The sequence below is a fragment of the Corythoichthys intestinalis genome, chromosome 5 (assembly GCF_030265065.1).
Source record: "Corythoichthys intestinalis isolate RoL2023-P3 chromosome 5, ASM3026506v1, whole genome shotgun sequence".
NCBI lineage: Eukaryota > Metazoa > Chordata > Actinopteri > Syngnathiformes > Syngnathidae > Corythoichthys > Corythoichthys intestinalis.
This window is the reverse complement of record NC_080399.1, coordinates 44,231,780-44,247,153: the sequence shown is the minus strand read 5'-3', so window position 1 is coordinate 44,247,153 and position 15,374 is coordinate 44,231,780. Positions and strand designations below refer to the sequence as shown.

At 40.3% G+C, this 15,374-nt stretch overlaps 1 protein-coding gene across 1 annotated transcript; it reads left to right on the top strand.

Annotated features, from left to right (window-relative positions):
* Nucleotides 1–4,695: 4,695 nt before the first annotated feature.
* On the top strand, nucleotides 4,696–12,252 carry lmod2a (leiomodin 2 (cardiac) a). The gene is made up of 4 exons (XM_057837863.1): nucleotides 4,696–4,979; nucleotides 6,294–7,131; nucleotides 8,209–8,621; nucleotides 11,979–12,252. The coding sequence occupies exons 1-4, from the start codon at nucleotides 4,737–4,739 to the stop codon at nucleotides 11,991–11,993; spliced, it is 1,509 nt and encodes a 502-aa protein (XP_057693846.1). The 5' UTR covers nucleotides 4,696–4,736; the 3' UTR covers nucleotides 11,994–12,252.
* The last annotated feature ends 3,122 nt before the right edge of the window (nucleotides 12,253–15,374 follow it).

The following is a 15,374-nucleotide window of genomic DNA, read 5'->3' as shown; positions in this document are numbered from 1 at the left end:
CCGTACATTAAGTGTTGTTGTGAGGCATATCAAATTGTCTTCTCTTGCCAAACAGCGTTTTCCGCCTGTAAACAAACAAAACAAAAACTTGTAACACTAGCATTTATGCATTTCGAGCAAGAAGCACGTGTGACTTGGTACTGACTGTAGTAGATGAGTGTTTGGTCTCCATTTCTTTATCGTTGCATAACTAGATAAAGCAAAATTAATGATGTCTCAGCTGTGATGCAAAACACAGAATTGTTGTCAAATTGAACATAACACAGCAGCAACATGGCTACATAAACACCTGGTCTTTGTGGTGGCATGGTCTTGATTCCCCGTCTGCTTTCATGAACATGTTGTCCTCCCATATCGTGATGATGGCAGATGGATGCGATATTTCCAATTTGTCTTTTTTGAGGGATTTTGATGAGGGATGCCGCTCCAGCTCCACTGTTGTTTTGGTTAGAGAAAGTATAAAACGAACGTCGTGAGCAGAAATGTGGAAGTAAAGCGGAAGTACCTCGGAAAGTTGTCTATAAACATCCAACCAAATAATCAACTACTTGAGGGCTAATAACTATCCAACTAATTTACCAATAAAACTAGTTAATTGAATGACCAATGAACCAAGCGACTGACTCACCACCTAACTGAGGAACCAACAACTTCAGGGCTAATAACTTTCCAACTAATTTCCCAATAAAACTAGTCAATTGAATGATAAAAGAACCAAATGACTGACTCACCATCTGTTACATGCCAAGGACGGCTCGCGAAGGGCGTAACATAAACCAAGCCACACTAATGTACGAGTGGACACAAATTTATTTACACAACATCTCAAACTCGCAATGAATATGTACAGAATGCCGACGAAGCGTGACTTCAGGGTAAGCCCAGGCCAAAACAACAAACAAAAGGAACTCCACTTAAACCCCAGCCGCTAACTAAACCCTGAACATGTAAAAGGAACAAAGAAAAGACAGCTTCTAACCTAACTTCCTACTCTATACAAAACAGGAGAAAACGGGTTGAACAGAAATGGCGACTTACCCTTACTTGCTTCAATGCTCTTATTTACAGTGATGAACAAAAACGATCCAATAACGAATAAACACAAAAGACCTCACCGAAAAAAGTGGGAGTGTATCAAAGTAGCGATCAAATGCAAACGAGAGTGAATGGCGAGCAAATAGCTGGCGAGGAGGACCACGGCAGAATGCTGTCAAATGCGACCTCATAGAGTGTTGACAGCGGCAGGTTTAAGAAGCTTGGCGCCTTTTCCCGTGGCCAATCAGCGGTGGTGACGTCGTCAGTCCGTCCTACGTCGATCAGCTGTCGTCACAGTGGGAGGGGAAGCAGCCAGCTGGTGGCGGCGACGATCAGCTGACTGGAAGAATCTCAGAAAATTAACTATTAAACGGCCAGGTGCCGTCACACCATCTAACTGAGAAACCTATTAACCAACCAGTAAACAAAACATACTACCAATTAACTAAGCAACCAGACAACCCACAGATGACACAGCCACTAGCAACTCAACCAAATAGACCAACAAGAGGCAGACATTTTTTCAGGATTTGCTATTGTCCTCTGTGATATGAGTGAATATCAATGTTACTAATGGAAATAAACTGTCATTCAGGATTGGGAGAGATAAATCTTTCCGGGAATGTGAAGGAGCGGGTGTCGAAATCCAATCCAAGGTCAGCCACCACAATCAGCTCAAACCGGGCTCAAACTAGGCGATCCTGATTTTAGCCAGACAGACACGTCGCTGGCAAAAATTGAATATGGTGGTTGGCATCTCCAATTCGGATATGGCAATCACCTGGTGTAGTGTGACATATGCAAAGACTGCTGGTCTGTTGTTTTACCCTTACAACCATGACACGGCATAATGCCACATGTCCTACATGCTCCTATGGTTTTTTGGTAAATATTGACCAGCGGTGTCTCGACATGACCGTCACGATCTCTTTTCTCTGAGTGCGAATGCCGGCAACATGTGACACAGACAGTAAGCATGTGCCCCATGGTCCTTCGTGCACAAACGACACCCAATCCCACCCACCCCACTAAATGTAGATGAAGAATGAGTGACAAGCATAAACACAGCGAATCACATTGTATCTCCTGAATCTGAATCTGATAAAGCACGCAATAAGGTGTTAACAAATTCATCACCTCAAATGTTTGAGGGATAGACGGACCTCTTCCCGCAATATAGGGACAAGTCCAAAGTCTGAGTTTGATATAGACAAGTTTCCTGAGTGAAACATGGGTGGCAGCATCTTTGACAGTTTCTGCTACGGACCTCCGGTTTAGACAGAACACCACGAATTGCGGTTGAAGTAGACAAAGTTTTAAACTGCCAAATCAAACCAGAGGAACCCACGGAATCTCCAAAAAATGAATTCAGCATGACGTAGATGAGACGCCGGGATTTTCTATGCTGTGCTTGGTTTTGTGAACTCCTGGAAGCGCCTATATACAGTACATGCTTGGAAGTGGAATGTTTTGAACAGCTTCCAGCTTCAAGCGCCATTGTGGATCTACCTTAATACGCCTTAACATTAGAACTACCAAGGGTGGATCTGTTCATACAATCACTTTACACGATACACGATCACTTTTGTAACCAGAGAAGGATCATCTGACCCTAATCAGCATATCTTTTGTGAGTACTATGGTCTTCATTAGTCATTCCCATTCACACTCACAAAAGGGGTTGGATTGCTCCAATGAGCATCTTGAGTGTTTGTAAGGGAGGGCTGCCTTGGCTTTGTTGGACAGTGGACTGCTCAGGCAGGCCATCGGGCGGACAACCTTTTTACATAGTCCAAAAGCTGCAGTTTGCCTACAGTACAAGGGAGAGTGTAATAAAAAACAAAAGATTTTTATATGATGACATATGACACTTCGCCCTTTTCCCGAGGCAAGGTTTTGGAGGTTTTGCCGAAGCAATCTGTCCTTCTGCGCCTTCTTTGCCCCCATATGAGAGTGAGCCAATTCCTTTGCAAGACCCACCAAGAAGTCCACCCGTTTCTCTTATATTCAAGATGCTAATTGCAACTATCCAGAGTGAAACCCCTCCTTCAAACCTAGGCAGCAACTCCACAGGAGTGTGCAGGGGGTGGCTTGCTTGATTGCTTGTTTTAGTGGTCTATTGTTTGACAAAGCCCAGTAGTCAGTTTGGTATCGGGGTCATTTGACGCTTTTCTGGTATTTCTTTGTAGCCAAAACAAAAAAACGGGACTTCTTGTGTTAAAACAAAACCAGCACCATATAGTATGTTAAGGTTGTGCTTTTTTTTCACAAGTTTACAACAATACCTCGGAAAATTGAGGTTATAATTGCAAAGGGCCCACACCATATTAAATTAGTTTTTGTTGATATTTTGTTTTTTTTTTAAGGTGTTTCCATTACCGTATTGGCCCTAATATAAGACGGCCCTGATTATAAGACGACCCCCTCTTTTTCAAGAGTCAAGTTTGAAAAAAGACTTTTTGAACACCAAATTAATTTTTATACAGAAAATAATTACAGTACATCTGAAACAAATGATTATAATATAATATTTATTATTAATATTTACAATATATTTGACAGAAAAAGCATGTTATTTTGCCTCATTCAAATCTTACTATCCGAACATTTAAATATGTAAACTAAAGTGCAATCACATTCGTAAATGAATGGCTTCTGGTTTTTGAAATGTAAATAAACCATTCTATTGTCATAAAACAACTAAATTGCAATAACTGCATTAACCATCAACGTGAAGTCTACTGTAACTTTAATTGTAGTCTTGAAACAAATCTGAATAAGGAAGTACATTGCAATATAATAATGCAAACTGGCTAAACTTGAGAGAAGCGGAGATCTGTCATGACAGAACATTGCTTCAATGATATCTGGCGCCATCTAGCGTCGTGAATGGGTATAATGTCTAGACCGCGAATATAAGACGTCCCCCTCTTTTTCAGTCTTATTTTAATGCAAAAAACACCGTCTTTTATTCGGCCAAAACAGTATTTTGTTCAACCCCTGTATTTCACATTTCAGATGCCAACTGCTATGGCACACACTGCCTACACGCCATGGCTGGTTGGCAGCCGATTGCCGCACCTCTCGATAATGTCTGCTATCATACAACGCTCTTCATGGCAGTATGTGATAAAAGGGCAAGCTCTTGTCTGGCAGTGTTCCATCTGTTTCATAATACACATTGACAACCAACCAAGAAAATAAATCCCCTCAAGCAAAATGAAGTGCAGATAATTTAAATTTGTAGTCCTACATGACTTTATTAGTACTCATTTTGGGGAAGAATTCTGGCTTGATGAATTATTTTTGGCCTGGTTTGGCCGCATACGGTCATCAGCTCAAGGAATAGAAGCTTTTCTTCAAGTGTTTTCTCAGGTGCTTCACTGAATGTCTCCTTGCATGCTATGCAACAGCGATGAGCTTCATCAGTGACAGTTTCTTCTGCAGTGCCAAGCTCTCAGCACAGGCCACTCAGAGGGCTCACATTCCGCCACTAAGCCCCACTCATTCACATCACCCTAGAGCCAACACCCTAAAAAAAGACAAGACATCAGAAGCTCAATATACCCTCCCCTTAGCCTATAGATGAAGAACCCACAAGAAATCTTGTGTCTGCCTCCATTTGTGTCTGCAGCATCCTGATGGAGGAGCTTGCAAAGATTTAATCACCACAGTACCGGGAAGTTGTCACTTTGGGGAAAATGAGCAGCTCATCCAGAAAACCTAAGACATATGAGGATGTGGATGAAAATGAGCTGTTGGCCACACTGTCCTGCGAGGAACTCCGACAGCTGGAGGAGGAACTGGAAGACCTACACCCAGACGACTGCGTCCCCATCGGTCTGAGGCAGAAGGACCAGACGGCCAAGAGACCTACAGAGAACTTTGACAGGGATGCATTGCTTAGATACTGGGAGGATGAGAACACCAAAAATCTTGGACAAGTAAGAATGAGTAACAACTGGTTGCTGGTTTGGAAATATCTTAAAAATGCTCCATACACGACAAATGCATTTTGTTCATGGCCAGACCTTATGAAGTGAGATAATTATGTCTCGTAAATTTGATGTAATACAGAAAAGAGTATTGTTAACAAACCTGCCATTTTTGAATTATTAAAAAATGAAAAGCCAGGTACCTGCAGTAAAAAAAAGGGTCCATAACAGAAAAATCAAAGCTGCCTTCTCTTCTACCTTTAGGACAGTGCTGGCATGTTTGCCAAATCCTAGCGTAACCATATTTTGATTTCCAAAAAAAAAAAAAGAGGACACTCGACCTGGCCTAAAGATACTTATATTTTATTCGAAGTTCTGTCAAAGATGCCTTATCAATATTCAAAATGTGCCTCCTCCATCTGTCAGTTTTATAACAAAATAATAGCTGTATAACCAAAGACACAAATTCAAATTCTCAGCAGTTACACATCAGGCTTTATTATTCCTAAAATAATAGAGAGAAAATAACGTTTAAAAAAAACTGGAATGAAATCATGATTAAAAAAGTAATAATAATAATGCTGCTTTTGTTTTAGCGAATACTCATTAAAAAAATAATAGCTGTCTTTTCAATTCTTACTGCACAAATAAATGATCTGAAATAATATTCTAAATTATACCTCTTCAGTTGAAAATCATGCATTAGCAAAAAGCTCTTTTCTCTTACCATAGCCTCACAACAATACTACCCCCCCACCCAAAAAAAAGTCACGTTAGTCTTTAGTTTTCTTGTGTTTTAGCACTTTTGTGGGATGATGGAACACTGCTCTGGCGTCGGTTTTCTCTGTTAATGAGCGCAGCAGAAACCAACCCTTGAGCAGGCTCTCTGGGAACATGTCAGAGGCAGCACAGTACCGTAGTATTCTGTGCAAAGTGTCAGTCAATTTCAGCACGCCCTTCTTGATCCCGTGAAAAATAATTAAAACTGTACATTTTCATGAATTTATACAACCCTGCCGGACGCCCCGACAGGATGTAAAAAGTGGACATGTCCGGGCAAAAGAGGACATTTGGTCACCCTACGAATTCCAACCTTTAGCTCTCCAACAAGTACCTGCCTTGCTACTGTTGATTTCACACCACAGCTTCGTTGTCATAGCATCACCACTGAGAAGCAAAACAATAATCCTGAGGGGAAACCAGCAAAATCCAGTTGTATAAAATACTGATGAATGGGTATTTGGAGTCAGAGACAAACAAGAGTGTTGTTAGCGACAGCCAGCTTACATCTAATCTATTTTTATGCCATGTTATCGTCCACAGGGAGTTCACCCAAATAAGAACGACAGCCAACGAGGGGACACCAAGACTCCAGAGGAGAGGCAAAAGATGCCTCAAAAGGGGAAACGATTGCAGAGCCTTCCAAAGAAAAGTGTTGAGAAGAAAGAAGAATTTCAAAGGGAGTTGAGGAGTAAATGCTGCGATGAGAAGGCTCCTTTAAAGACAACAGAGGTGACAACACTGGACATGACGGTCTCTGACAGAGACAACGAAAACCCCATCGTTATCAAAGAAGCCTTGGAGAAAGTTCTGCGTGATGATCCCAGCACCAGCGAAGTGAACCTGAACAACCTCCAGGACATTTCTCAGGAAACTTTGCTCAGCTTCGTTGAGGCGCTGACCTCTAACACGCACGTTAAAGTCTTCAGCCTCGCCAATACGCACGCCGACGACAGAGTAGCTCTGGCCATCTCGAAGACTCTCTGTCAGAACCGGTCTATACGAAACCTAAACATCGAGTCCAACTTTGTCTCAGGGAAAGGTGTCCTCGCTTTGCTGGAGGCTCTGACCCACAACAGCACCCTAGTTGAACTCCGCTTCCACAACCAAAGGCACATTTGCGGTGGAAAGGTGGAAATGGAAATGGTCCGGCTTCTCCGAGAGAACACCACCCTGCTCAAGCTCGGGTACCAATTTGATCTCGCAGGTCCTAGGATGGCGGCAACCGGGATCTTGACCCGGAACCAGGACCAGGAACGACAACGGCGACTTCAACTCAAGAAAGATCAAAATGCTGTTGCACAGTCTACTCAAATTTCATCAAAGAAGCCAACTTCCAACGTCAACCTTCACAAAAACCCTACCACAGTCAGCCCTCAAGGTGGTGTGAAGCATCAGATGTTTAGAGAAGGAGTTTTGCTAGTTTTGTCAGAATGTCAGCTACTAATAGTTTTGGATGTGTTAGCTTTGCCTACTAATAGTGTTCACCTTAAAGGGATCCACGAATAGAAAGACTTGTAGTTTTTAAAAGATAAACGTTATTATGAGCTAAAATAATTTGATATTTAAACCCCTCTTGATGTTTCCGTTTCTATACAATTTGTAAAGTTAGTTTAGCTAGTAGGTTGCCATTGTTTTTGACGTCGCAGGGCGGTGACGTCACATGGTTACGCTGCTGGGCTTCCAGAGTATGACTCATGTCATCTGTTCAACCCTTTCAATTTGAACCACAGAGGAACATTAATGAGCATGACAGCACTGTCGATATTTCATAAAGTGAGTAGCAAAAGCAAAATGAACAGGAAAGACAGGAGGAGACGAGATGAGAGTAGGGGAAAAAAAAAAAAAAAAAAGGTTTTCTGCCTTTCAGCTTGTTTTGTTTAGACGCATACAGACAGCGCATACTAAAGATGCCTTAAGAAAATACTTTAGTGTTGTAATATCAAATAGGCGTGGTTTAAATATGCTACGTGACTAATGGGGTCAACTGATCAACAATCTGCTTTAAAGCTTCCACAAGAAAACACAATGCTTAAAAGTATGAGAGGGAAACACATGGAAAAAGTATTTTGAGGCAATGAAAAGTTAATAAAAGCCTGTATAAAAACAAATAGTAAGTATTCGCCGCCTTTAACTGGTGAGCGGATGTGTTGGACTTCTCATCGCGTAGAAGGAATTGCAGACACCCAGTAGTATTCGTAAACTGACTGTGACAATCTACCTCATCACCCGGAGCGCCCGATGGGTGCTTAAAACATAGCGCCCTCCATAGGTCAAAACATGTACTACATATTATAGATTTTTAAATCAATGGCAATATTTTGTTTCTAATAACATATTTTAGTAAAAAAGAACAATTGTGGCTTATTAGAGGTTCTCTTTAAAAATGTTCCGTCTAGTAACCTCAAATAGTTTTGTCCTTTTCTAGTTTTCTGACTCATTCTGTCTTGTCCTTTAGTGTTGTCTTCTCCTAGTTGTTCCCTCCAATGCAAGAATGAGCAGAGTCCTGCTGAAACATCTACTCAAGCATTATGCAAGAAGCCAACTTCCAAGATCAACCTTCACAGAATTCCCACTGCGGTTGCTTGTTCTGGTGGGGAGATGCCCACAAGGAAAAACAGTGAAATGGTCAGACACCATGAAGGCTCCAAGGGCACGTCCAATCATAGGAGGCTAAAGTCCAAGAACCTAAAAAATGACACAGAGAAAGAGAGTGGGGACATTCTGAAAGAGCTGAAGAACTCCTTGAAACCATCCTCGCAGAAGAGGCGAGACGAGTTGTCTAATCACCCACCGCCGCCTCTGCAGAGATCCGGTCGCGATGATCTGATGGCGGCGATTCGGGGGAGCGGCATCAGGTCCTTGAACGGGGTAAGACCGTAAACTCTCCATCAGGAGGCAATGAAGTAAAGCCACTCAAAATGTGACCAACAAGGTCTGCATGCCGTATTTAGGAGGTTGGTAAAATAATTGTCAATATTTACAGTGGCATTAAAAAGTATATTTCCCATTTCTTTTTTTTTTAATAAGCAATTTTTCAATTCCGAACACACAAGGTAGTCATGTTTAATTGGGGTTAGGAGTATGCGGAGGCTCCTCGGAAAAAATTTTGGCCCTAGACCAAAAAGGTATGGAAGCTCTGCACTAAGCACTTAATAAAAGCTTAAAAGCTTGACGACAGTTCCCATCACTGTAACACATTATAAATAGTCGTGACTCCTTTTTGGCATCTTGATAGGCTTTGACAACAGCTGAGAGAAGATCCTTCACTTTTCAACATGAGAAAATACAACAAATAGTCTCTGAGATTACTTTTTATACACTTTCCAAGTCTGAATGGTTAATGTAGACTTCTAAATCGAATATGTCAATGCTATAAAATGAAGACATCGTTATAAGGCAAGGGCGTAGGTTTGCATAGGGATGGTAGGTACATAACACTACCAACTTTTCAGAATTCTCCAATTGTCCCCGCTAACTTTTAAGCAACCTTATTTGCATTATATAATGACTTCAGTTATGCAGGTCATTTAGAGTATCTTCCCATATGTTGTCAGGATAGAATTGACCCTACCATTATTACCGTATTTGCCCGAATATAAGACGGCCCTGATTATATGACGACCCCCTCTTTTTCAAGACTCAAGTTTGAAAAAAAACTTTTTGAACACCAAATTAATTTTTATAAAGAAAATAATTACAGTACATCTGAAACAAATGATTAAAATACCATATTTGACCAAAAAAAAAAAAAAAAAAGTTATTTTGCCTCATTCAAATCTTAATATCTGAACATTTAAATATGTAAACTAAAGTGCAATCACATTTTTAAATGAATGGCTTCTGGTTTTTGACATGTAAATAAACAAAAACAATAACTGCATTATCCATCAAAGTGAAGTCTAACTGTAACTGTAGTCTTAAACCAAATCTGAATAAGGAAAAGCATTGCAATAAAATAATGCAAACTGGTTAAACTAAAAAGAGTAGCTGAGATCAGTCATGACAGAACATCGCTTCAATGATATCTGGCGCCCTCTAGCGTCGTGAATGGGGAGATCAGCTGAGATCTGTCATGAAAGAACATCGCTTTAAGGATATCTTGCAACATCTATCGTCGTGAATGGGTATAATGTCTAGACCGACCCCCTCTTTTTCAGTGTTATTTCAATGCAAAAAAAACACCGTCTTATATTCGGGCCAATACGGTAAGTGAATTATTGTAATTATGTTCAGACTTACCTTGACCCCTTTTCACTTGCATAATGTGTCAGTCCACTCCCCCCCCCGAAATGCACGTTTGATTGGCTGATGACTTGCCCCCCCCCACACACACACACACGCAATCACAGCCCCGACACAAATACAACATGCCCCCTCCTCCACAAACGAACATTAAAAGTTTTTTTCCCCCGCTAGCAGCAGCCACTGTAAGTCATGTAAAAAGACGTCAATGTTGTGGAGATGGGGAACACATCACTAATTTTGCTTCTGAAAGTCGACCTACATCACAGTTAGCATAACATTAAACTGAACTTGCTAACTGGCAAAACTAGAGAAGGAAGCTGCTTTGAGAGAAATATTCTCCTGTGTTTTCTACCGTTAGCGTCAATTAAACTGTGACAAATGTAGTGAACCTAGGTTCTCCCCCTCCTCCACAATTATGTGGTCTTAAAGCAGCCCAAAGAAATTTTCAGTTAAGTTTTGCTGTGCTTGTGGTCAAAAGCAGTAGTGTTTTGCCTGAAGGAAGGATCAATCTTTATTTTGTTATTTCCCAACAAATAATTTTTTTTCAGTTATGTTTATTTCTTTAGACCGACAATGTTGAGTGGTGTTAAGACAAATGTTTATTTTTTCCAAACCTGGATAGTTAAGAGATTATTTGCAAATTTCGTATTTATTGTGTATGTTAATATAATTCAGGATATGTTCAAATACTGCAATTTAAATTTGCCCATAAAATCCAGATATTTATTCTGGAAGTTTTCAAAATGTTTCTTTAGTAGTTTTTAAAAAACAAAAGTTTGAATCGAACGATGTATCACCTGAACCAACACATAATGCACTGCAAAAATACTAGCCTGGGACTCCAGACTCACCGCTGTTCTCACAGTGTATGAAAAAATCAGGGAGAACAGTCTGGCCGTGCCAGGCAACAAAAACACACCTCCTTAAAACAAGTTAAATCCCCTTATTTTTAGTGTAAGGAAGTGAAATGATCTGCCAGTGCTTCACGTAAATTTTACTTAGATTTCTTGAACTAAGAAAAATAGCTAGCTGAAAATAAGCTTAACATGCTTATTTTAAGCAAAATGTGAGGATATTTAATCTAAAAAAAAGCTTGTTTGTCAGAAATGTTCTTAATTCATGAATATATATTGTTCAAACATTATTTGAAAGCATTTTTTTCTGGATTTAGGTGAAAAATTACCAATTTTTAGATGTGTGGGCTTAATAAGAACAAGTGGAAATATTTACTTAAGTGGAATAATCTGATGTATTTATCTGTTAACTAGTTTTTAACACTGATAACAAGATGGAGAAAATTATTCGACCAAAAATGATCACATTAAGATGTTGTAAATTTGCAATGTGAAAATTAGTACAGGTCTATACAGATTTATTTTGCATTGATCATTTGGCCTATCAATTAATTGCATTCACATTTGTCAGAAATGTAGCTCTGACCCCGGTTCACCCAATCTGTTTCATCATATTAATATCCTATCCCCAGCAAAAAGTGTACATGCAGGTTATGCTGTTATATCGTCCCTACCAATATTGAGATCAAACGTACGGCGTTGTTATAAGGACTTTGTATCAGACCATTGGGAGTTGCAGGTACCAGAAAAAATTACATTAGGTGGTGCAGCAAAGTTGTGTGTTGGTGTATTCCATGTATTTTTTAATCTTCAGAGCTGAGTGATTGCAATCCCCCCCCCCCCCCCCCCCCCGCTTTGTCCGAAAATATAACCATTACTAGCGACTACCAAATTAAAAAATAAAATAAAATAAAAAAACTTGATTTTAGTGTTTCTTAAGGTATTTAAAATGACTACCGTTTTGTGTCATGTCTATGATAATCATCCAACAAGACTGGTGATTCTAGACTATTTTTCCCAGGAGTTGTATTTAATCAACCTTGGGTCATTTGAAAGATGCAACTAACATTACCATTAAGCTTTTAATATTTCTAAATATTTTTTTTATCTGTCTTTCTCATTGCAGGTATCACAGAGATAAAGACACTCGTCATGATGCCAAGATTGAGTCACTTTGTAAATGCCGCTTAAATGTGCTGCTAACATTGTATGCCAGAATGGCTTGGTTACACGTGTGTCAGGTCTTTGTACATTTGAAAGCATCAGTAAATATAATGCATGTCACAAATGAATATTCTTGTTGTGAATAAAACAGTAAACTGTACTTACATGAGACCAGTAAATGACGCCAAAGAGAACAGCTGTATCCGAGCACTTTGCATTGTAGTGGTTCAAATAAACAGGAGCTGCACCACTTGAAAAAAAAATCTTGATTTTGAATGGCTTGATTACACTTGTCGGGTCTTTGTACATTTCAAAGCAACATTAAATATAATTCATGTCACAAATGAGTATTTTTGTGAATAAAACAGTAAGCTGCACTTACACGAGACCAGTAAATGATGCCAAAGAGAACAGCTTTATCTGAGCATTTTGCATTGTAGTGGTTCAAATAAACAGGAGTTGATTTTAGTGTTTCTTAAAGTATTTAAAATGTAGACAGTTTTGTATCATGTCTATGATAAACATCCATCGAGACTGGTGGTTCTAGATTTTTTTTCCCCCAGGAGTTGTATTTAAGCAACCTTGGGTCGTTTGAAAGAGGCAACTAACATTATCATTAAGCTTTTAATTTTAATTTCTAAATATACAGTGTATCACAAAAGTGAGTACACCCCTCGCATTTCTGCAGATATTTAAGTATATCTTTTCATGGGACATCACTGACAAAATGACACTTTGACAATGAAAAGTAGTCTGTGTGCAGCTTATATAATAGAGTTCATTTTTAGTGGTGTGACAAAATATCAAAATGGTGATATACTGTATCGTGATACTTAGTATCCCAAAAGGTTATTGATATGCTTCTGCCAAGAATCGAGATATCGATTTAAAAAGGTTTCACTGTTTAAAAAAAAAAAAAAAAAGTAAGCAACAAGTTGCTACCAAAATCTTCCACCAAAATAGTGTCTCAGTTAACTATAAGGCTGCATTGATGGTGCTCGACGCCCAATAATTTGGGCTGGGAGAGTTTGTTCATTCGAAACCAAAGCATTTACAGTTATTCTGTCCGATTTTCAGGGCATTTACAGGTCACTTGCTGTTCATTTTGGGGCATTTACAGGTCATTTCCTGTCGAGTTTGAGTCACTGCCTATTGAGCCGGGTAATTCCCAGGTCACTTCCTGTTCTGTAACGCAATATAAACAGGAAGTGACCCATAAAATACCCCAAAATCTACAGGAAGTAACTGAAAATCAACAGGTAAATGACCTTAAATGACCCAAAATTACCTCATTGCCTGGCATTGGCTGTCACTGACGGCCATAGACGTTCAATCCGTTTGAATGGATTGAACGTCTACAAGTGATAAACTCATTCCATTTCACAGCAGAAGCTTGTTTTCTGTTCATTACTTGTTTGTAGAATGTCTTAGAATGATTTCCTGACCATTGTATCGCCATATCGTCAGATCAGCGTTATCGTGAGCTTTGTATCGCAAATCGTATCGTATCGTGAGGTACCAAGAGGTTCCCAGTCCTATTTATTTTCCCCTCAAAATATAGCCATTAATATCTAAACCCCTGGCAACAAAAGTGAGTACACCGCATGGGAACTATGTACATCCCTAAATGTCCAAATTGAGTACTGCTAGTCATTTTCCCTCCAAAATGTCATGTGACTCGTTACAGGCGTCCTGTCAGCATTGCTGCAGAGACTGAAGAGGTGGGGGGTCAGCCTGTTAGTGCTCAGACCAGACGCCGTACTCTACATCAAATTGGTGTGCATGGCTGTGACCCCAGGAGGAAGCCTCTTCTGAAGACGGTACACAAGAAAGCCTGCATACAGTTTGCTGAAGAAATGTTAACAAAGCACATGGACTACTGGAACCATGTCCTATGGTCTGATGAGACAAAGATTAATTTGTTTGGTTCCGATCAGAGGTTGCGCTAGACGTTTTCGTTGTCTGTCATTTTGACTGACAGGGTCATAAAATCCGGTCATAATCTATTTTTACCCGTCACTTAAATTTAAAAAATGATGATAATGACATTGTGGTGTTTGGCATAATTCACCTTCCCTACTTGTATGTCCATTTGGCCGAGCGCGTTACCGGTGTAGGTTCAAGCGCCTACACCGGCTACTACAGTCACGTGACAGAGACAATTAAGAGCCGCGCGCGGTCCCCTCACTATCCACTCGTTCTCGCTATATGATTGGCCGAAGAGTTGAAATGCTCTCCCGTGAAATGCCTGTTTAAAAATGTTCCCGTTGTTACTTCTTGCGTTCGCTTATAAGTGCCCATTTAAAGAGGAAAAGCGATGGATGACACTACACACAGAGCGTATTATTAACAAATGTTAAAGTTGTATAATCATATAGCGAGAATAAGAAACGTAACTGAGGCCCCAGTAGGTAGGTAGCCTACCATATGTAGCATATGGAACAATGACATTAACAGTTCACCTGCTGTGGCCTGAACGTAGTCTCACACTTTCCTCCTGGTGCGCATGGATTTGAATTGCGTGCCCGCTTGTGCAGTCCCTGTTTTTTCACCTCTTTTATCAACACCATCGTCGTTTTGGGGCTTTTTGAAGAAACTTCGGACACTCAGTTGCCTTGACATTTTTTCCAGAGTAAGGCCAACGACGTCATGCATCAAGAGAGACAATAGCTAATTAATATGCTCACTCGCCACCCTGTGGTCTGGGGTGTGAATTGCAACCGGTCAAAATGACGGATGGACTTGTTTTTTTCCGTCACCGTTTTAAAAAATCGGTCAACGACGGAAAATATTCGGTTAACGCGACCCCTGGTTCCGATGGTCTTAAGCATGTGTGGCGGCGACCAGGTGAGGAGTACAAAGATAAGTGTGTCATGCCTCCAGTCAAGCATGGTGGTGGGAATGACCCCCCCCCCCCCCCACCTCTTCAATCTCTGCAGTAATGCTGACAGCGCTCCTGTAATGAGTCACATGACATTTTGGAGGGAAAATGACCAGCTCAATTTGGACATTTAGGGATGTACGTAGTTCCCATGCCGTGTACTCACTTTTGTTGCCAGGGGTTTAGATATTAACTCATTTGCTCCCAAAAACGTATAAATACATTCTATTTTTAATTGTTTCAATGTCCCAAAGACTTATTTATAAGTCTTTTATGTTTTTTTTCTTTTCCAAAAACGACATCTCTGGAAATCAAGCTGAAAATCCATTTTAAAGCAATAAAACTGGCCACTGGAGGGCAGTAGCGCATTTGGTAAGACCTGCAACCCTATTCAACGGCAACAAGATGCCAAGCCGCAAAGCCTGGGCGAAGACAACCGTATGGATGCCTGGCGGCGGACGACTGAGCAGAACAACC

Bases quoted from the DNA above. Each gene is read 5' to 3' on its own strand.
- lmod2a (XM_057837863.1), top strand. From the start codon at position 4,737: ATGAGCAGCTCATCCAGAAAACCTAAGACATATGAGGATGTGGATGAA. The intron at 4,980-6,293 runs GTAAGAATGAGT...TATCGTCCACAG, and splicing joins ACACCAAAAATCTTGGACAA to GGAGTTCACCCAAATAAGAA. The intron at 7,132-8,208 runs GTGGTGTGAAGC...CTTGTCCTTTAG, and splicing joins TACCACAGTCAGCCCTCAAG to TGTTGTCTTCTCCTAGTTGT.